At 39.7% G+C, this 23610-nt stretch overlaps 1 protein-coding gene across 1 annotated transcript; it reads right to left on the bottom strand.

Moving 5' to 3' along the window:
- Nucleotides 1-5333: 5333 nt before the first annotated feature.
- On the bottom strand, nucleotides 5334-21539 carry LOC138442399 (alcohol dehydrogenase class-3). The gene is made up of 9 exons (XM_069593657.1): nucleotides 21230-21539; nucleotides 18564-18665; nucleotides 16854-16995; nucleotides 16255-16342; nucleotides 9105-9324; nucleotides 8694-8954; nucleotides 7809-7944; nucleotides 5761-5899; nucleotides 5334-5627 (listed from the first exon to the last, which is right to left on the bottom strand). The coding sequence occupies exons 1-9, from the start codon at nucleotides 21239-21241 to the stop codon at nucleotides 5603-5605; spliced, it is 1125 nt and encodes a 374-aa protein (XP_069449758.1). The 5' UTR covers nucleotides 21242-21539; the 3' UTR covers nucleotides 5334-5602.
- Nucleotides 21540-23610: the final 2071 nt, after the last annotated feature.

Genomic DNA, 23610 nt, shown 5'->3' with positions numbered 1-23610 from the left:
TATGTATGTATAGCCATTTTTAAGTTGTACACACATTAACTGGCTCCACTGTAACAAAGTTGGGATATAATGCAACTTTGTCCCCTCACCTGAAAAACCTCATCATTCCACTTTATATTAGTCCCCTGTGCATGTAATAAAGAACTTGTTCCAAGTCAGACATGCCTGTATATTTTATGCCCTATTTTTTACAGTGAACATCACTAGGTGGGTTAAATAGAAAGCAAAATAGCCCAACATGCTGAAAATGGAAAAGCTGGCAAGATTTGAAAAATGCCAAGTATATGAACATTTTCAATGAGAACCAAAAAGCTGTTAAAAGCTGGTAGTATTGTAAAATTTTAGATCCTTAAAAATTTTTTTTCACTAGCTTTCATAAAATATACAGTGGAGAGATGAGCCATTTGTTAAACTTTTATACCATTTATCCAATAAAGCAGTTTAAACTTCAAAAAATTCCCAATACTTCTAAGGTGGCAGAATTCTAATCTTAAACAGCCAGGACAGATCCGCTTACATGCACATAGTCAATGTTTTTTAGCCCTGTGTTGTCTATGTTCTTCCAAAACCTATTTGGTTCCACAATATACATAACAGCCTAGATGCTATCCAAGAAAGGATATTGAAAGGATCTTAACAAGAAATACTTTAAACCTATATATCGTCCCATGGAACGCATGTAAGAATTAAAGATTTTAAAATTTTTAACAACAACAAAAAAATCTTCATGGTGATACTGGTTCCTTCAAAGAGGCAACTGTGCTTTCATCCAGGAAATGCTCATACCTGTTAAACTGAATTAGCTGGCTCAAGACTATGTACACTTCACTGTGACAGAAATGAAAAGTAAACTTCCTAATTGACCAGCTATAAGAATTGGGGTTACATTGTTTTACTATCTTAAAATTGCTTTACTTTCTCATATTGGTGAACATAAAATGTTTGCCATTCTCATTCGTGTATAACTATACATTCATGTGTAACTATACATGAATGAGTGGAAGACTATTTTAAAAGAAGTGTTAGCTCTTCTCCATTATTACCCTCTTATGTTCTTTGTTACTGCAGTTGCTTAAGGCAGTAAAATATACTTTGTTCCTGGAAGGCTGAGCTAAAACAAACCAGATTAAAGTACATTTCTTATAGCTGGGGTAGAAGCTAGTTTTAATTTCTTCTTCTTCCAGTTTACACAGGACAATAGGTTGGAGCCCTTTGGGCCCCTACTGAGTCTCTAGCCCTCTAGATAAAATGAGAGAAGCTAGATTATACTGCCTTGTCCTTCAAATGTACCGAAGATCCAAAAAGAAGTCCTGACCGTAACTGCCATTTTCTATTTTCATTTTGGGAGCAATTAAGCCACATCATTCAGAAGAATTGAAACAAGAAAAAGCACATGCTTTCAATTCAACCAAAGATATATATATCAGTGTCCTGATATGAAAACAGTCTTAAGATATAATGTGGAAAAAGTAGAAAGGCACAGAAGTGTTAATTAGTATTCATTTGTATAAATTAAGATATATGTATACATGTTATTTCATTCAGAGAAACTTCTGGAGAGATACATAAACTTACCAGCAGTCACCAGTTTTGAGGGGGAGAGGGAAGTTTAACTTTTCTTTCCCATGTAATTTTCTCTACTATTTGAATGTTCTAACTCTTGCATGTATTGCTCTCATGTATTTATTTTTGTGTTAATGGATTCCCGGGATTTAAGACTGCACCATTTTTGCTTGCTGCTTTATTCTGCTCAAGGTAAAGAAGCCTAAATGCTACTTAACAATAGCACCAGGAGAACGCTGATAAGCTTGACCATACTAAAATAAAAATTTAAAAATAATAAAATATATTTAAAATATAAAACTTACAAAGGATTGGCATCTAGAATAAAGAAGTCTTAAAAAATTAATCAGAAAAGAAGAATTGATCCAATAGAAAAATGGGCAAAGGATGTAAAGAGATACCTTACAAAAAAGGAAACAGACGAGCTGTCACCTGAGATGGCCCACACCCTGTCTGTGGGCGTGCTACTCTCTAGATAAACCCATTTCTTACCTATCACTTTGTCTCTCAGTGTGTTCTTTCTGCAAAAAGACATCAAGGACCTGAACTTCACCTGAAACTCTCACAACATTGTTAACTGGCTATACCACAATACAAAATTTAAAAAAATGTTTAATCAATTGAAAAAAGAACCTGAGCTACATTAAGTCCTGAGACTAGGTGGGTGTGTGATCTCACCTAAATGACTGTGGAGTCAAGTCCCAGTCAGAATTGCACGACTGCAGATATTTTGTACAGCACAGGGAAATATAGCCATTGTCTTGTAATAACTTTTAGTGGAATATAATCCAAGTTAGTCAGAGAAAGACAGATATCTTCTCATGCTTGATGTCTTTACTTCCTTCCAGCCCCCTCCCCTCCTGGATTTTCCTCTGTGTGCCTTCTACAGAAACGGATCCATCCTCTACCTGGGTTTCTTCAGTCTGGCACCTCCACTCTGTATTCCCAAGCCCGGCAGGCAAGGAACGGAGAATCTTCAGGTTAGAGGGAAGGGGAGAAGAATGCTGTCAATACACTTAGATTTCTTTTTCCACTTTGACCGCATAATCTTGTCTTTTCCGAGAGTAGATGAATAAAGGTACTAAAACCATTTACCTCAGATTGGGACTTGAACCCATGTGCTGGGACTTGAACCCCACCAAAACCTTGCATGGGACTTGAACCTACATGGCTGGAACTGAAACCCAGTAAAAACCCATGGTACCTGGTTTCAGGACCTAATGAAGCTCAGAAGAAAAAAAAAATACAAATGACCAAAAGAATGAAAGACTTCAGTAATTAAGGGAAATGCAAATTAATTTCATACCCATGTGATTTGTAAAAATTGACAACCACTTTAAAGAGCACAATTGCACTCATCTCACACGCAAGTAATGCTCAAAATTCTCCAAGCCAGGCTTCAGCAATACGTGAACTGTGAACTTTCAGATGTTCAAGCTGATTTTAGAAAAGGCAGAGGAACCAGAGATCAAATTGCCAACATCCGCTGGATCATGGAAAAAGCAAGAGAGTTCCCGAAAAACATCTATTTCTGCTTTATTGACTATGCCAAAGCCTTTGACTGTGGATCCCAATAAACTGTGGAAAATTCTGAAAGAGATGGAAATACCAGACCACCTGACCTGCCTCTTGAGAAACCTGTATGCAGGACAGGAAGCAACAGTTAGAACTGGATATGGAACAATAGACTGGTTCCAAATAGGAAAAGGAGTACGTCAAGGCTGTATATTGTCACCCTGCTTATTTAACTTCTATGCAGAGTACATCATGAGAAACGCTGGACTGGAAGAAGCACAAGCTGGAATCAAGATTGCCGGGAGAAGTAACAATCACCTCAGATATGCTGATACCACCACCCTTATGGCAGAAAGTGAAGAGGAACTAAAAAGCCTCTTGATGAAAGTGAAAGAGAAGAGTGAAAAAGTTGGCTGAAAGCTCAACATTCAGAAAACGAAGATCATGGCATCTGGGCCCATCACTTCATGGCAAATCGATGGGGAAGCAGTGTCAGACTTAATTTTTTTGGGCTCCAAAATCACTGTAGATGATGACTGCAGCCGTGAAATTAAAAGATGCTTACTCCTTGGAAGAAAAGTTATGACCAACCTAGATAGCGTATTCAAAACAGAGACATTACTTTGCCAACAAAGGTCCGTCTAGTCAAGGCTATGGTTTTTCCAGTGGTCATGTATGGATGAGAGAATTGGACTGTGAAGAAAGCTGAGCACCAAAGAATTGATGCTTTTGAAGTGTGGTGTTGGAGAAGACTCTTGAGAGTCCCTTGGACTGCAAGGAGATCCAACCAGTCCATTCTAAAGGAGATCAGTCCTGGGTATTCATTGGAAGGACTGATGCTAAAGCTGAAACTCCAGTACTTTGGCCACCTCATGCGAAGAGTTGACTCATTGGAAAAGAGTCTGATGCTGGCAGGGATTGGGGGCAGGAGAAGGGCACGACAGAGGATGAGATGGCTGAATGGCATCACCAACTCAACGGACATGAATTTGAGTGAACTCCCAGAGTTGGTGATGGACAGGGATGCCTGGCGTGCTGCAATTCATGGGGTCGCAAAGAGTCGGAGACGACTGAGCGACTGAACTGAACTGAACTTGAAGAGCAATTTGACAATTTCTAGTAAGGTTTAAAATGTTATCCTGTGATACACATCCTACGTGATTGACATTGAGCACGATGTACAAGGATATTCCACCAGTGTTGTTAGCAATACAGAAACAATTTGGGAAACAACTATATGCCACAGTTGGAGACAGATAAATGATGAATAGGTGATGATAGGTGACTACTACTGCATAGTAGTCAATGAATGGGAGCATCACATACAACAGGAATTACTCACACAGTAATGAGTGAAAAAGCTGCAGAGTAAGATAGCAGCCAGTTTAGCACATGTATGACAACACTGAAGACTGGCGGGTTTACAGGTATGTATAGTAAAAGTATGGCAACCTGGGTGAGAGTGATAAACACGATTCTGGATGCTGACTATACCACAGCAGAGGAAAGGCAACGTGGTCTGGAAGAGTAAAATGTTAAGATTTGACAAAATAAGTGCTTCAGTTTGGATATTCAGTAAGTAAATATTTTCCATATACTTGAAATAAGTTCACAGAGTGATCAACAACACAAAACTACCTACTTAACAGGTAGTTTCAGTAATGAATTCTAGTGCTCTATATGGGCCAGATGCCATACCAGGAACTGGTAATCTTTAAGTTTGAACAATGCACGGTACCTGCCCTCAAGAAGATAATCTTCAATGTCCCTGGTGGTCTAGTGGTTAAGAATCCACCTGCCAATGCAGGGGACATGGGTTCTACCCCTGGTCCGGGAAGATTCCACATGCCTTGGGGCAACTAAGCCCGCACACTCTATAGAGCCTACGTGTGGCAACTCCTGAGCCCAAGCACCCTAGAGCCTGTGCTCTGCAACAAGAGAAGCCAAAACAGTGAGAAGCCCGCGCACTGCAGCTAGAGAGCCCTGGCACAGCAACAAAGACCCAGTGCAGCCCCCCCCCCCAAAAAAAAGATAGTCTCACCTAAACAGATTTCGGTTGGCTGGAGAAATCTGTTCTTTAATAATGGGTCTGAGATCCTTAAAAGTTACAAGAATGTTACCAATGACAGAGAAGACAATGGCATACACTCACCACTGCTGTGCCTTCTCCGTCTTTCCTTTAAAGAATGAAGATAACAGGCAGAGAAATCATGAGAATGAATTCAGCATAAAACAGCTGACAACTCCCACACATACACAGGCATTCCTTTTATTATGTTAGGAATATTCTTTAATGAGCTAGCAATTATTTATGTGAAGAAGAGACCAGAAAACAGATTTATGACAGTATTAGCCTTATCCTTGATTAGACATGTAGGAATTTACATACAAAACATTATTGCTTAGAGTAGGTTAGTGAAGATCTAACAAGCTGTGAACTTGAAAGAGCTCCTTTCTGCTTTTGTGGCTGCTCCAATCAGACCCCAAGACTTAGTTACAAGGATGGAAGAATTCTCTTTTGAACTTAAAACTTTACAACAGTTCGGATACTGTAAGAGAAGAAAACAATAAAAGTTCAGAGTCATTTAACACCACTAAAACTTTTTTTTTTTAATACTTCTTCCTCCGTAAGCCCTAAATCATTACCACAGTCTATACTACACAGCTAAACAGAAAGCTTACCTCTTTCCGGCATGCATCAGATCAAAGGCTTCATTAATTTGGTCAAAAGGCAGACTGTGAGTCACAAACTCATCAACTTTTATCTTTTTGGACATATATTCAGACACCAACTTTGGGACACTTTCTACACTCTTCCATCCTAAAGGAAATCATACGTTTATTCATTACTTTTCCCAACAAATCTCTATAGTATGCTTATTAGTAGGTGACAAAGACATCTAAGAGAATTAATTTTTTCATAAAGAGGAATGAAAAACTTCAAAATCAAACTAGAGAGGAGGAAGAATTTAACACACATCTTTAGTTAAGAAAAAAGCAGATGCCTTTTGAGCACTTTTCTTTTTTCTGTGTTAAGATTTGCTAAAATCTCATTAAACCTTAATGGAGATTTTAAAACTATACAGGACAGAACTCTAGAAGTCTCAGAACAAGATTATTTAAGTCCAAAACAGCAAAATTTCTATAATCATGAAATTCAAGGAAGAACAAAATTGATGTGATACAAGACTTTATTTCTATGCTTTTAATTTCAACAATAAAGATGACATCTCAGAATAAAAAACTGAACTGAAAAGCAAAGTAGAGGCCCTTGTATGTTAAGATTTTAAACAAAGTCAGATCCTTCAGTTTTTCACTTGTATTATTAAAAGAAGCAGTAAACGTACAAATAAGCCTTCCCCCTTTTCAAACTAGGGTTTCTTTGGACTCTATCTCAAGCTTCTTTTGTGTGTGTGCTAAGTCGCTTCAGTTGTGTCCAACTCTGCGAACCCATGGACTGCCGCCCACCAGCCTCCTCTCTTCATGGGGTTCTCTAGGCAAGAATACTGGAGTGGGTTGCCATTTCCTTCTCCAGGGGATCTTTCTGACCCTTTTCCAAATCGCCCTCCTTACATCCTCAACAGATTACCTTTTTATTCCAAACCGGTGCCTTTTTTTCTTTCCCCTCATCGGGTAACAGACAACTACAGCTACTGCTATTCCCTACACCAAAACTTCTATTTACATTGTGAGTCATGGGTTAGCAACACCCATGGGGCCCCAAGGCTCCGGCTTATTTCCCAAGGCTTCAGTTAGAAGTGACTTCCAACCCCCCAGCTCCGTCTCCCAGACATTTTTAGAACATTCTCAAATATAGCTCTGGAACCTCAGCTGATGCCCCTGAGCTGCATGTATGGCTCTGCAAGTCTGTTCTAATACACTCAAGTGGGGCATACTAGTGTCTAGGGCTTTGAAAAGAAGGTTTAGTCAGCTTGACATTTTCCTGGACAAATTGTGTAGTATAAAGAGGAAAACTTAGGCCAAACCCCTCATTTTTCATACTTTCCCAATTTTCTGGCCTTGAGAAAAAAATGTGGCATGATATGAGGCAGGGAATGAGACACTTTGTTAGATGCAGGTCATTTCATTTGAAACTCATGCTATGTAATACTTTTTCCTTAGGAGACAAATATATTTTTTTTTAATCTATTAAAAACTTAAGATTTCCTTCATTCACAATAGTTGGGACATATAAACACATTTTGATGTCTTTTCTCTTCCCTAGGTGAGCAACCCTAAGAAAGAGAATCTGTTTCTTAGCATTCTCCTGGTAGTTGGCAACCCCAGGTAACCACATACTTTTAGGATCACTCAAGGGAAAAATGATCAGTCTGGCAGCTTTTTTTCCATTTTGTTATAAGGCTCTGTCTAACTTAAAGTTTTATTCAGACTGGTTACTTCTGAAATCAGTACTGTTTAGAGAGAAGCACGATCACATCCAGGGATCACTGCACTCTCTGGGAAAATTTGTAAAAAAAAAAAAATGCCAATAACCTATATAAATCTACCAGATGATACAAGGTGGCTGGCCTGGTTTATCCTGTATCCAGCTTCTGACCTAGTCCCAGCTATTTCATTAATAGATTATTAGTATTTTTTTTCAGTGTATAAAAAGTAGCCTTGTGTTTCAGAAGCTGAGCACCTCCCCAGTCCCCAGGGTTAGTACTCTTTGGGATTACAATTCTGCTAAAGGAAATAATAGAAGAAAATGTCCTCATCCATCAAATTACCTCCAAAGGCAGTGCCTTTCCACGTGCGGCCTGTGACTAGCTGGAATGGACGAGTGGCAATTTCTTCACCAGAGGCAGCTACGCCCACTACCACGCTGGTGCCCCAGCCTTTGTGGCAGGCCTCCAGCGCTGCTCTCTGCAGGCGAACCACAGAAGTCAGTGCATTTTGCTAAGAAGATCTACTGCCCCAGCAACTGCCGGGGGACAGGGTAGTGGTACAGAGAGCTCTTTTAGAAAAATGGCAACAAAATGATCAAAGTATTTACTAAGTTGTTTAATTTTGTTGAACAATTTTAACAGGTACTTTGAAAAGAATTTGCTAACTTGGCTAAATATTAACACAAATTGAAAGAATTTAAAGCTGTTATTTGTTGTCTACTGTAAAAAGTAAGTCTTAGCACAAAATTCTAAAGACCTTAATAAAAGCAGCAGCAGAGAAGTAACAGTAATACTTCTGCTGAGTGTCTACTCTGTCAAGTACATACCTACAATACCTATACCTGATTACTATCTGTGTTTTACACTTGGGGAAACAGATTTAGAGAAGTTAAGTAGTTGCGCAAGGTTACTGAGTTACTAAGGGGATATGTATCTAATTCCAGAGCCCATGTTCTCTATAACTGCATTGTTTTGCCTTTTCATTTAATGAAATGCACTTTCCAAGATTTAGCATAGAATGAAAGGCAAAGAAACGTTTTCCTTCATCTTTCCCTTGTATAGTTCAATAGCTATTTTTCCCTTCTTTCAGCAACCATTCTTATCCGAGAATTTAAGACTTCTCCTTTGCAAAACAAAACAATTTTTTTATCTTAATAAAGGAAATTACATTTTAAAATGCAGTTACACACACACACAAGCACATGGAATGAAACCAGGCATACTCACCATGATTTTCACATTACCAATACACTCAAAGGAATAGTCGACCCCCCCATCAGTCATCTCAATGAGCACTTCCTGGATCGGTTTACTGAAGTCCTGGGGGTTAATACACTCAGAGGCCCCAAACTCCTTGGCTCTTGCGAATTTATCCTTATTGATGTCCACACCAATGATCCGGGTTGCACCAGCCACCTTACAGCCCATGATAACTGCCAGTCCAACTCCTCCCAGGCCAAAGACAGCACAAGTAGAGCCAGGCTCCACCTAACATTAAAGACAGCCTATAAGGTACTCATTCCGTAAGAGTCAGCGAAATCATTAGGTTTCTTACAGGTTGGGCCAAGTTCACTATTTCAGCAAAGGTTTGCTGTATGAAGTTAGAAGGTGGAAGCTAAAACCCAGGCTAACACTTACCTTGGCAGCATTCAAAGCAGCACCATAGCCAGTTGAAATGCCACAACCCAGAAGGCAAACTTTGTCCAAAGGTGCTAAAGGATCAATTTTAGCAACAGAAATGTCAGCCACAACTGTGTACTCAGAAAATGTGCTGGTTCCCATGTAATGTAAAATTGTCTTTCCTTTACAAGTAAATCTGCTAGTGCCATCTGGCATTAATCCTTTTCCTTGAGTGACTCTAAAGAAAAAGAAATCAATTTTTAAAAATGATGACCAGTAAATAGTTAGAAGACTGTGCTAAGACCAAAACTCTAATTTCTAAAGTATTCATTAATCAATTTAGCACCTTTCAACAATGCCTGATTAGGAAAACTTTTAAAAGAGTTATAATCTTACGAATCTTTTCCAACATTCAATATCCTTCTAGATTACCTGTCAAGGGTACTGAAATAATTTTAACAGGTACAACTTATGGATCACATGAAATGATTTTAAAATTCCATCATGTGACCCTATATGTGAGACAGCAAAAGACACACAGATGTAAAAAACAGTGTTTTGGACCGTGAGAGAAGGTGAGGGTGGGATGATTTGAGACGGTAGCATTGAAATGTGTATATTATCATATGTGAAGGGGATCACCAGTCCAGATTCCATGCATGAGACACCGTGCTCAGAGCTGGCGTACTGCGATGACCCTGGGGGATGGGATGGGGAGGTGGGAGAGAGGTTCTGAATGGGGAACGCATGTGTGCCCATGGCTGATTCATGTTGATGTATGGCAAAAACCACTACAATACTGTAAAGTAATTAGCCTCCAATTAAAATAAATTAATTTTTAAAAATATTTTTTAGTTTTTTACTTTACAATACTGTATTGGTTTTGCCATACATTGACATGAATCCACCACATGTGTACATGAGTTAAATAAATTAATTTTTTAAAAAAGAAAAAAAGTTCCATCATGAAACTGTGAGCAAATATAACTTCAAAAAGCATTAAGCCAAAATAGCATCCATACAGCAGAGATTACAAGCATCTAAATAGATGGGGAAACAGTAGAAACAGTGGCTGACTTTATTTTTCTGGGCTCCAAAATCACTGCAGATGGTGACTGCAGCCATGAAATTAAAAGACGCTTACTCCTTGCAAGGAAAGTTATGACCAACCAGGATAGCATATTAGAAAGCAGAGATATTACTTTGCCAACAAAGGTCCGTCTAGTCAAGGCTATGGTTTTTCCGGTGGTCATGTATGGATGTGCGAGTTGGACTATAAAGAAAGCTGAGTGCAGAAGAATTGATCCTTTTGAACTGTAGTCTTGGAGAAGACTCTTGAAGGTCCCTTGGACTGCAAGGAGATCCAACCAGTCCATCCTAAAGGAAATCAGTCCTGGGTGTTCACTGGAAAGATTGATGTTGAAGCTGAAACTCCAATACTTTGGCCACCTGATGCAAAGAGCTGACTCACTGGAAAAGACCCTGATGATGGGAAAGATTGAGGGCAGGAGGAGAAGGGGACGGCAGAGGATGAGACGGTTGGGTGGCATCACTGACACAGTGGACACAGGTTTGGGTGGACTCGGGGAGTTGGTGATGGACAGGGAGGCCTGGCAGTTCATGGGGTCGCAAAGAATCAGACACGACTGAATGACTGAACTGAACTGATCCAGATCAGCAGATAAAAGCAGATGTCCAAACTGGTTAACTCAGATTTCTTAGGAGGCCTATTTCAAAAGGGTAATAGTCCCCATGGATTCAAGTTATCTTCTCTCTTCAATGGTTTCAAAATTATTTTTGATATTCTAAATGGTTGTTGTAACATCTTGCTTAGGAATATGGGCCCTAAAAACAGACACAGTCAATCAGTTCAGTCACTCAGTCATGTCCAACTCTTTGAGACCCCATGGACTGCAACATGCCAGGCCTCCCTGGCCATAGACAACTCCAGGAGATTACTCAAACTCATGTCCATTGAGTAGGTGATGCCATCCACCATCTCATCCTCTGTTGTCCCCTTCTCCTTCTGCTTTCAGTCTTTCCCAGCATCAGGGTCTTTTCAAATGAAGTCTGTTCTTCGCATCAGGGGGCCAAAATATTGGAGTTTCACCTTCAGCATCAGTCCTTCCAATGAATATTCAGGACTGATTTCCTTTAGGACGGACTGCTTGGATCTTTTTGCAGTACAAGGGACTCTCAAGAGTCTTCAACAACACAGATCAAAAGCATCAATTCTTTAGTGCTCACCTTTTTTTATAGACCAACTCTCACATCCATACATTATTACTGAAAAAACCACAGCCTTGACTAGATGGACCTTTTTTGGCAAGTCATGTCTCAGCTTCTTAATATGTTGTCTAGGTTGGTCATAACTTTCCTTCAAAGAAACAAGCGTCTTTTAATTTCATGGCTACAGTCACCACCTGCAGTGATTTTGGAGCCCCCAAAATAGTCTCTCACTGTTTCTCCATCTTACCATGAAGTGATGGGACCAGATGCCATGATCTTCGTTTTCTGAATGTTGAGCTTTAAGCCAACTTTTTCACTCTCTACTTTCACTTTCATTGAGAGGCTTTTTAGTTCCTCTTCACTTTCTGCCATAAGGGTGGTGTCATCTGCATATCTGAGGTTATTGATATTTCTCCCGGCAATCTTGATTCCAGCTTGTGCTTCATCCAGCCCAGCATTTCTCATGATGTACTCTGCATAGAAGTTAAATAAGCAGGGTGACAATATACAGCCTTGATGTACTCCTTTTCCTATTTGGAACCAGTCTGTTGTTCCATATCCAGTTCTAACTGTTGCTTCCTGACCTGCATACAGGTTTCTCAAGAGGCAGGTCAGGTGGTCTGGTATTCCCATCTCTTTCAGAATTTCCCACCTCTTTCAGAATTTCCCACAGTTTACTGTGATCCACACAGTCAAAGGATTTGGCATAGTCAAGAAAGCAGAAATAGATGTTTTTTTGGAACTCTCTTGCTTTTTCCATGATCCAGCGGATGTTGGCAATTTGATCTCTGGTTACTTTGCCTTTTCAAAAACCAGCTTGAACATCTGGAAGTTCACAGTTCACGTATTGCTGAAGCCTGGCTTGGAGAATTTTGAGCATTACTTTACTAGCATGTGAGATGAGTGCAATTGTGCAGTAGTTTGAGCATTCTTTGGCATTGCCTTTCTTTGGAACTGGAATGAAAACTGACCTTTTCCAGTCCTGTGGCCACTGCTGAGTTTTCCAAATTTGGGAGCATATTGAGTGCAGCACTTTCACAGCATCATCTTTCAGGATTTGAAATAGCTCAACTGAATTCCATCACCTCCACTAGCTTTGTTCTTAAGTGATGCTTTCTAAGGCCCACTTGACTTCACATTCCAGGATGTCTGGCTCTAGGTGAGTGATCACACCATCGTGATTATCTTGGTCGTGAAGATCTTTTTTGTACAGTTCTGTGTATTCCTGCTACCTCTTCTTAATATCATCTGCTTCTGTTAGGTCCATATCATTTCTGTCCTTTATCAAGCCCATCTTTGCATGAAATGTTCCCTTGGTATCTCTAATTTTCTTGAAGAGATCTCTTTTCCCATTCTGTTCTTTTCCTCTATTTCTTTGCATTGATTGTTGAGGAAGGCTTTCTTATCTCTTCTTGGTATTCTTTGGAATTCTGCATGCAGATGCTTATATCTTTCCTTTTCTCCTTTGCTTTTTGCTTCTCTTCTTTTCACACCTATTTGTAAGGCCTCCTCGGACAGCCATTTTGCTTTTTTGCATTTCTTTCCCATGGGGATGGTGTTGATTCCTGTCTCCTGTACAATGTCATGAACCTCCATCCACAGTTCATCAGGCACTCTATCTATCAGATCTAGTCCCTTAAATCTATTTCTCAATTCCACTGTATAATCATAAGGGATTTGATTTAGGTCATACCTAATGGTCTAGTGGTTTTCTCCAATGTAAGTCTGAATGTGGCAATAAGGAGTTCATGATCTGAGCCACATTCATCTCCTGGTCTTGCTTTTGTTGACTATATAGAGCTTTTCCATCTTTGGCTGCAAAGAATATAATCAATCTGATTTTGGTGTTGACTATCTGGTGATGTCTATGTGTAGACGCGGGTCATGGTGGAGAGGTCTGACAGAATGTGGCCCACTGGAGAAGGGAATGGCAAACCACTTCAGTATTCTTGCCTTGAGAACCCCATGAACAGTATGAAAAGACAAAATGATAGGATACTGAAAGAGGAACTCCCCAGGTCAGTAGGTGCCCAATATGCTACTGGAGATCAGTGGAGAAATAACTCCAGAAAGAATGAAGGGATGGAGCCAAAGCAAAAACAATACCCAGATGTGGATGTGACTGGTGATAGAAGCAAGGTCCGATGCTGTAAAGAGCAATATTGCATAGGAACTTGGAATGTTAGGTCCATTGAATCAAGGCAAATTGGAAGTGGTCAAACAAGAGGTGGCAAGAGTGAATGTCGACAATCTAGGAATCAGCGAACTAAAATGCACTGGAATGGGTGAATTTAACTCAGATGACCATCATATTTACTATTGCGGGCAGGAATCCCTAAGAAGAAATGGAGTAGCCATCATGGTCAAAAAAAGAGTCTGAAATGCAGTACTTGGATGCCATCTCAAAAATGACAGAATGATCTCTGTTCATTTCCAAGGCAAACCATTCAGTATCACAGTAATCCAAGTCTATGCCCCAACCAGTAACGCTGAAGAAGCTGAAGTTGAATGGTTCAATGAAGACCTACAAGACTTTTTAGAACTAACAACCAAAAAAGATGTCCTTTTCATTATAGGGGACTGGAAATCAAAAGTAGGAAGTCAAGAAACACCTGGAGTAACAGGCAAATTTGGCCTTGGAATATGGAATGAGGCAGGGAAAGGCTAATAGAGTTTTGCCAAGAAAATGCACTGGTTATAGCAAACACGCTCGCTTCTCTTTTATTCATAGCTATTTGTAAGGCCTCCTCAGACAACATTTTGCCTTTTTGCATTTCTTTTCCTTGGGGATGGTCTTGATCCCTGTCTCCTGTACAGTGTCATGAACCTCCGTCTATAGTTCTTCAGGCACCCTATCAGATCTAATCCTTTGAATCTATTTCTCACTTCCCCTGTACAATCCTAAGGGATTTGATTTAGGTCATATCTGAATGGTGTAGTGGTTTTCCGTACTTTCTTCAATTTAAGCCTGTATTTGGCAATAAGGAGTTCATGGTCAGTGCCACAGTCAACTCCTGGTCTTGTTTTTGCTGACTGTTTCATTCTGTACTCCAAGGCCAAATCTGCCTGTTAATCCAGGTATTTCTTGCCTCCCTACTTTTGCATTCCAGTCCCCTATAATGAAAAGGACATCTTTTGTTGGTGTTAGTTTGAGAGGGTCACACACACTTGTGTTCAAACCCCATGTGGCCCTTGTCAAGTGAATTAACTTCTGTGCCTTCATTCTATCATTAGAAAATCAGAGAAACCATCTTTCTTAGAGATTGCTAAAAAATCAAATCAGAGGTTATGTAAATTAGCATTGTGCCTGGCACACAGTGCTTAATAAATAGGCTACTTTTAATAAAAATAAACACTAGAACTTGATGTACAGTCTTGGATAAACCTTTGGAATATATATGAATAAATAAAATATATACAGATGAAGAAAAAGTCAACTGCCTGTGGATTCAAGAACATTTCCTTTGAGAGAAACGTAAATATGACCAGAAACAAACAAACAGGTGACAAAGCTCTACCCCAATAACATTCATATCTTTATGAGAGCAAGTTAAATTTGCTTAGCTCTCAATGTCAGAAACTGCTCTGCTTTCAGAAGAGGCTCATGAACAAAAGGTGATAAGGGATATATTTTAAGCTTTGAAAGAACTTGTCCTTCTAAAAGCTTACAGACAGCCACAAAAAAGCCTACAACCATTATTCTACTTGGTATGTCACAAGTCTTTCAGATAGTGTTTGGAATTCCCTTTCAAAATGACTATAGTTTTATTTTTTTGGTTCTAGTTTTGTAACTGTGTTTATGTGATAAAATAAATGCAATTTTGTCTTCCAAAAAAAGAAACTAATTTTGTCAGTGGCTTTAGAAAACAATGCAAAAACAAACACATCTCCCAAATATTGCTGGGTGGGAGTATATCCCATGACTCAGCAACTTCAATCCTAGGGAAATACCCAAGAGAAAGTTGCATAAATGTCCATCAAGATATCCATCAAGAGTCACACACGGATGCTCTGAGTGGCACTAACCATAGCAGGGTCAAAGTGGAGAGCAATGTAAATGTCCATGAACAGGAGAAAGGGTAAACAGATATTTGGAATGAAACAAAAGAGAATCAGAGGCATATAGCAGCATGGCCACCTCAACAGACATTATGAATGAAAGAAACCAGGCAAAAGAGCACATTCTGCATAATTCTGTTTATATGAAGTTTTACAGTTAACAATAGTGGTTACCTTTGAGGGAGGTAGGTGTTTACCTGTAAGGGACATGAAGAACTTTGTGGGCAGCTGGAAGGGTTTTCTATCTTGATCTGAGTGAAGGTTATAACTATTAGGTGTCTTTAGGCATAAACATCTATTGAGCTGTACATTTAGTATTTGTGCACTTTAATTACTTCATTATATGTATGTTCTACTTCAGTGACAAAAAAGAGGCAAAAGGGGGAAAACAGACACAAGATCTTAAATGCCTCAAAGAAGTTCTTTAAGTGTGTAACCTTGCTACAATAAAATAACCACCTTTTCTTTGTCAAAGGGTTATGTTATCTCTTGGAGTCTTACCAAAACCTTATGAGCTAAGTTTTATTACTTCAGTGTCATCGACAATAAAATGGCTCATAAAAATTCCTTCATTCAATTTCATAACCATGTCCCTCCTTACTACCTATTTTGGCAAATTTAGCCTAGTATTATGGAAAGAGAATGGGTTCAGAAAATTGCATTATCTCGTTCAACAGGTGATGATGCTGAGCACACCACTTAATTTCCAAGTCTAAATTTTCTCATCTATGAAAATACAGTGATACCAGTAATAATGACAGGTTGCCATAAAGACAGAATGAAATAATGCACGTAGAATGCTCTATATAAATTGCCACGTAATTACTTATCATGATTAATATTACCTCTTGTTTTAAGAATAAAATAAAAAGATACTAACCTTATCTTCTGGCAAAGGTTTGTTTTAGGATTCAGACAAAATTTGCATTCTCCACACTGGGGGATATAAAGTGGGATGACAGTATCACCTAGAAAACAAATGCAAGGACACTATCCTGAATTGGTAGCACCTGATTCTAAACAAATACTTCAGCCCCTACAAATTCCCATTCTTGTCAACTCACACAGCTTTGCAGGTTAACAACTTTAAGGCCTAGAACTTTACGTACATAACATCAGACACTGCCTGACTATGCAAAAAAAGAAACAAAAAGCAAGCTTCAAATTTTTATCTAAATGAAACTTTCAAAACAAGTGGAGAACAAGGAAGTCATGTGCTTCAATATACTGATTTGATGCATCTTCAAAAATTCTTGCTTAATCGGGCAAAAACCATGTCAGATAAGTAGCAGTCTCATAATCAGAAAGGAAGAAGCTCTCAAATATCTGTGTTTTCCAGATAAGGAATAAAATCAATCTTGACAGCTTACTTAGGCTGTAACTTATTCACAAATAAACAATGTATAGTTTATCAGAAATATAATTTTGTATAAGAATAAGCCAAAATTGTAAAATAAGTGGTTCTAATACCCTCCTTACCTGCCTTCAGCTTAGTAACTCCTTCACCAACACTCTCCACAATTCCAGCACCTTCATGTCCCAAGATCACTGGATAATTCCCTTCAGGATCAGCCCCACTCAGTGTATAGGCATCAGTGTGGCAAACTGCAGTGGCAATAATCTAACAGGATGTTAAATAGCGTCTGAGTGTATGCACATGCAATTCAGAGTGACACATAGGGCAAAGCAGAGACATTTTTACTTAATAGCATATTTTACTGATTAGAACATACACTCCTTTCATATTTTAACCTCTCTAAAATCAGCACGTGCTCATCACCGATGGCATCTTAACAATTGGAATTGGCAGCATTTTCTTAGTGGTACATAAAAGTAATGGTACATTTATAGGCAATGAAACATAGTGTATCTATTCTCCTTTTCAATACATGTTAGCAGGAGAAGGTAAACCAAGGCATGTTACGGGCACGGTGCTTTATGCGGGTGTGGAGAGGAACACCACCTGTGTGCAAAAGCAGGTACAGCCCATCTCACTGCTGGCCTTCTCCTGACTGTTGGGGAATGAGATTTCTAAAAAGACATATGCCAGCTTGCTTGGTCTGTGGCAAAACTCAAGAGCTTTTATTGGAACCAACTCCCTCTTCAGCAGCCACACAGAATTTCTGCTTAAATAAGCCCTTTATCCCAATTTTTCTGGCTTTCAAGTATCTCTTTTCTTTTCAAACTGCCAAAAGCACAGAAAGGAAAAGTCTTGGGGGTGTCCCTTTTTCTGCTTCTCACATTTAAACCTGATTACAATGTAACATTCTTAGCTGTTTGTTAGCAGTTTCCCAGGGGAAGACTGGTAGCCCTGTACAGCTCATATTAGCACATCCAAGATCAACTTTTTCTTTAGCAGCAAAATCACAATCAGGTTGATTTCTGTAAAGATTTTAGATTCCTGAGCCTGGGTTAAAAGAATCTGAAAAAGTTATTTGGCCCTGGCTTCTCGACTTGTTAAATGTGATCCCCGGAAGCATGAGAACTGGAGGTGGGATGGGGGAAGTATACTCCAATTCACAGCAAAAAATGGTTATTTTTTCTAGAAGGTTCATTTTACTCAATGGTCATTAGTTTAAAGCACTGATTTTACATCACAAGTACAGAGTAGAATGCCAGAGTATCCAGCTGGCTGCCTTGTGCAATATGCCTCTCTCTCCAGGGATAACTTCACTTTCTCTGCCACAGCAGAGATTAAGAGGTGCTGGAATAATGAATCCCCTGAACCTTGGACTTGTCTGCAAAGGTCAGTACATTTTAAAGCTCTCTAAGCAAGCCTGCTTCACTTGCTTGTTGATCCCGTCAGTTAGGAACCTGTTCCCAAATCTTACTTGAAGTTTCTTCCAATAATCCAAAGAATCTTAAGAATACATCTTAAGTTATAGGATCAGCAGAAAGGGGAACATCCTATAAAGTCACCCTAAACCCAGGCTACAGAAGATCAATTGCACTCGTCCACTGATCCTTGGAGAAGGCTGCTCAGTGCAACACCAAAGCTGAAAAGAGGAGAGGAGCACTGCAAAACTGGGAGGGATGGACTGAGAGCTGGGATTCCAAGGCTGGATGACTCTCAGTCCCTTCTCCTTGACCCTGCCCTTGGGGATTTCTCCTCTGTAGACCTCAGAGGACTCATCTATCTAGAGACCTAACTGTAGGCCTTCTTTTCCAGTGCCTTAGATGTTTCATTACCTTAATTCGAACTTCATGAGCCTTTGGGGGTGCCACCTCTATCTCCTCTATAGAAAGAGGCTTCCCAGCCTCCCAGGCAACTGCAGCCTTGCACTTGATAACCTGCAGTGGGGAAAAACAGAGCACGATGCTTATCCTCCTGAACTAATCACAACTACTTAGTTAATTTAGATGATCATGAATGCTAATCTTAGAGAGTATATCACCAATTCACAATGACACAACTCCAAGTGATATTGAGAATCTCCTGGCATGTGTTTATACTTTATATAAGTAGTACTCATTAAAAAATTTTCATTGAGATGATCACATGTGTAAGTTTCATTCAGGAATTCCCTGGCAGTCAGTGGTTAGGACTCAGCACTTTCACTGCTGGGGCTTGGGTCCCTGTTGGGGAAGCGAGGGAGGGGAAAACTCAGATCCCTGCAAGCTGCATGACCAAAAAAAAGTTTCATTCATCAAATATTTAATGACCCTCTACAACGCATAAGCAGGAGAAGGTTAAGAATACAGGTTCCAAGAGAATCTGATTCAGTAGTCTGGTATAGGGCCCAAGGGCTCTGAATGCTTAAGATGTGCCCTATGAAATTTTTTTGCTCAGGCTGGTGTAAGTAACACTGGTTTGCTGTAAAACTGCACAGTGGGAAGTGGTATAAGGAAGAGAATCAGAATGGGGAATCTAAAAAAAAAAAAAAACCACACCTATCCCTTTCAACTGTGCTATGCAATACAGTAGCCACCTGCCACATGTAGCTTTTGAGCACTTGAAAAATGGCCAGTTTGAACTGATAAACTGTACCTGTAAAATAATCCCAGGTTTTGAAGGCTCACTATTAAAAAAATGCTGATTATATGTTGAGATGGTATTCTGAATATATTGGGTTAAATTTTAATCTAACTTAATACCATTTTAATGTGGCTAATAGAAAAATTAAAATTATATACTTGACTCATACTGTATATACATGACTCATACTGTATTTCTACAGTATAGTACACTGTAGAGACTCCAGTTGGTATACTTCTCCTTTACTAGAGAATCAAGTGTCATGAGGAAGGTTTTGATTAGTTCACAGAATGATTATGAAACATGTTTATGGAATAAAGGTCGTGCTGAGTTTATAGTAGACTTGAAAGCCAGTAATTACAAAATGTGCGATTTAAAGGGAGATGCACAAAGTGCTACAGAATGCAAAATGTGGAGAGTGTAACAGTGTAACTATGGTTGGTGGGTTTGGGGAAGTGTCACTTTTAACTGGGATGAAAGATGAGCAACAGTTACAGAAAGATAAAATATCTACATACAGAACGATTGTGAGCTGTGGATATGAAAATGAAGGCCCTAATACAGTCCTTAACAAAGTGCAGCTTTGCAGAAATAAGTCAGTAGCCATTAGTAGCAAGAGAACAAAGAGTGGAGGAAAAGAAGAGCTGACCTATGCAGAGGGATGAGTGGCTTGCATAAACTTATGAGGCTGGAAATAATCACTTTTAAAATTAAAATGTAGATATTAAATGCTGATAAAAAATTGATACACTGCATTAAAACTTTTTTCACCTCAATGTACCATAAATCCCAAACTCCAAAGGTAAAATTCAAAATACTAACAATGAAATCACATATTCTAGAGATCTAAAGCAACAAGAATAAATAATACATTCACAATGTAAGCTTTAAATCCCTCCTCCCCCCTTTTAAAGCATATCTGAAAGTTTAACGTTTTCCTTTCAATAACAATTCTAAACAAAACAAGGCCTCACTCTAAATCCGCAGGCAACGGCCCTTCTTCAACATCTGAACTATCACAGGAAAAACAGCTGCCAACTTGTTAAATCTTAAAGGTCGTTTAGATTTTATCATTTCTAGTCAAGTTCAAATCTTTCAAGAAAATTTCTTAACTTTGTAAAGCATTAAAACAAACAGCGACGTTAGGTTAATCCTGTTACTCGCGCATTTCTGCCTTTACTGGCTAATGTGTATTTCAGGAATTTTTAATAGTTTGTTGCACAGGGTGCAACCTCGGCTCACTATCCTTAGTGTGACCACTAATCGCGACTAACCTGTAACTCTCAAGTTTTTTATTTAAAATGGGGTACTATCTTGCATAGGTGTTACAAAAGGATTAAAGTAGGGTGTGTATAAAGCTCTGGCGCCCAAGTGCTCCAAAACTTTACGGAGCCTTCCAAAAGCACAGTCCTTGGAGGCAGAAAAATAGCTCAATTATGAACTACTATGGTGAAACACAACCTAGGGGTTAGGAGCACGGGCTCCAGCTGCAGCTTAGCTACCTGAAAGTATGATCCACAGCAAGTGATGTAACTTTATGTACGCAAAGCGTGAGGACTCTTAAACCACCTCCAAAATACCAGGATACCGATCCCACCCCGCACCCACTCTCCGGTTCTCCCCACCCCCATCCCGCTTCGGCTGCCCCCGAAGCAGCAGAACCCGGCCCCGGAAAGAGCCGAATCAAAGCTTCCTCCCTTCCTCCCTGCTGAGCTGCTAGCTCCCCATGGCTGCGTTTCAGCTCCACCAGCCAGAGTCAGGCTCCGGGCCAAGCCCCACGCGCCCCCCACTCCTCTCAAGCCAGCGGCCAGGTTCAGCTCCATGCTTCCCCTCCCTCTCTCCCTTTCTCGGACTCAGCCAGTGTAACAGCTGATTATACCTGGTTCGCCATTTCCTCAGACCGCAGTGAGCGTGAAGCAGATAACTGAGAACAGCCGTGCAGGGTCGGGGATGTGGGCGGGGCATGCGTCCGCCAGCGCCGGGGCGAGCGTGGAGGCGGGGGTTGCGGGGGCTGGAACGTGGCGGGTGGGGCTTGAGGCCTGGCAAGGCCGGAGCTCTGGTTGATACCAGGTGGTCTCGCGATAAGTTGGAGTTTCCAGTAGGCTGGAAAGCAGCGGCGGTGGCCGCTCCGTGAGCAACGTAACAGTTTGTAAAGTATCTGTCAGATGAGGGTTTCCCCGTGTAACTGTAGCCCAGGCAGCGTAGATAAAGCTTATAAAGGAGATATGTGGAGGGCGAGGAACCAGGAATTTCACTGGAAGTACGTGAGAAACCGTAAGGGGACTGCGCCTTCTATGCGCCTTGTGGGCACGTCTTGAGGGCTCAAGATGAGTGAGATACAGCGCTGCAGAAGAGTCTCCGTCAGCTGAGCTTTGAGAAGGATAAACGGCACCCCCAAAACGGGGGCTTATTGGGAAAAGTCCCAGTATCAACTTAAAAAAAAAAGCACAAAAGAAGACCTGTGAGTTGAGTTTCTTCAGTGTCTTACTGAGGACTGTGGCCTGGAGACAGCCTCTCAGATACCCTGAGGAACTATTCTGAAAAGGTGGGGGAAGGCTAGTGTACGTGTGATTTTGGGGTGCCAGGTTGTAATCAAGCATACATCTCCTGGAGGATTATTGCTAGTCCTGAGGAACAGATATCTAAATGATTTTTGTGTTTTTTTCTAAATATAGGAGGATGTGAGAATCTAGGTTCTAAAAATGTTTCTCTTGAAATATTTCTAACTATCTAAGGGCCTATTAAGCCTATTTTGCCAGAGCACGGAGTACCTCTTTCTTGATCTTTTCCCAGAATTCCTCTCAGTGTGTACTGCAGGTCAGTGATTGCTGTGGCTAATTAACTCAGGCCTTGTAGAACTGAATGGTGGGCAGCATTCTTCAGTTTAAGCCAGGCTCCTATTCCAGCTACTGCTGAAGGGTAAGTAGGATTTATGGTGGTGGTTCATAGGACATGGGGAGAGAACTATGCAAGGAGGAGAACGGGGCAGTGAAAAATCTCGGGGACATGGATGCAGTTGATGTGTTTTTAGAGTGGAGCAGAGTGTAGAGAGAGAGAGGATGGATTATTTGCTAGTTTACTCAAACTCTGTTAGGGATGCTGGATTTTATTAAAATGCCTTTATTGGACAGACCACTCTCTTCTCGCTGCTCTTTTTTTTTTTTTTTTTTTAAACAGCATTTTAGTGACTCCTTCTCAGTATATACCTTAAGGGTTGGTGCTCTCACAAGTATGTCCAAAATGTTTCACATCACCCATTTATCTTTACTGTGGCTTTAACTTTTATTTATATAGAGACAACTTCTAGATTGTGAATCAGGATGGCTTCTGGTAAACTCAAGACTTGAGAAGTTCCTCAAGTCAATGTTAAATACTAAACCACAGATTAAAGAAGCTCAGGGAACACCAGGGAGCCTAATGCCAAAACACAAAACAAAACCAACCAAACAAAAATACACTTAGGCATAATATATTCAAACTACAGAAAATCAAAGGAAAAAAATCTTGAAAGAAGCCAGAAGGAAAGAAAACATCTTATGAAAAGAGGAGCAAAGGTAAAAATTACATCCAGTTTCCCCTCAGCAATCATCTAAGCAAAAATATAGTGGAATGAAACATAAGTGTTGAGGAGAAAAAAACCTTCCAATCTAGAATTCTGTGTTCTGTAACTTTATCCTTTAGAAGTGAATGAGAGATAAAGACTTTCTTAGATAAACATTGATGAAATTTGTTGCCAGAAGACATGCCTTGGAAGAAATGTTAAAAAAATTCTTCAGAGAGAAGGAAAGTGAGTCAGGTCAGAAACTCATCCAAATAAAAGAAGGGCCATAGGGAATGAATAAGTGATAGTAAAATAAAAACTTTTATTTTTCTTTATTGGTTTAGCAGAGAACATAGCAGATAACAGTTTTATTCAAAATAAAAATATTCAAAACAGTATTATTCAAAAATAATAATAGAAAACGACTTCATGATTATGAAGTATGTATAATTGAAATGGATGACAGCAATGACACAAGGGATTAGAGAGAGGAATTAGGATTATATTGATTTTGTAAGGTGTTAGTACTGCCAGTGAAGCAGTATAGTGCTATTTGAAAGTGAACTTGGATTGGTTGTAATAAATATATATTGCAAATTCTAGGACAAACACTATAATTTTTTTAAAGTACAATTGATATACTAAGAAAGAAGGGAAAATGGAATCAAGTATTGGGTTGACACCAAAAAGGAAGAAAAGACAAAAATGGTAACAAAGAA

This window comes from Ovis canadensis, chromosome 6 (genome assembly GCF_042477335.2).
Source record: "Ovis canadensis isolate MfBH-ARS-UI-01 breed Bighorn chromosome 6, ARS-UI_OviCan_v2, whole genome shotgun sequence".
In the NCBI taxonomy this organism is placed as follows: domain Eukaryota; kingdom Metazoa; phylum Chordata; class Mammalia; order Artiodactyla; family Bovidae; genus Ovis; species Ovis canadensis.
This window is presented reverse-complemented; position numbering and strand designations above follow the sequence as displayed.

Bases quoted from the DNA above. Each gene is read 5' to 3' on its own strand.
- LOC138442399 (XM_069593657.1), bottom strand. The intron at 7,945-8,693 runs GTGAGTATGCCT...GTTCGCCTGCAG, and splicing joins TTGGTAATGTGAAAATCATG to AGAGCAGCGCTGGAGGCCTG. The intron at 5,900-7,808 runs GTAATTTGATGG...GATTTCCTTTAG, and splicing joins GAAAGGCACTGCCTTTGGAG to GATGGAAGAGTGTAGAAAGT.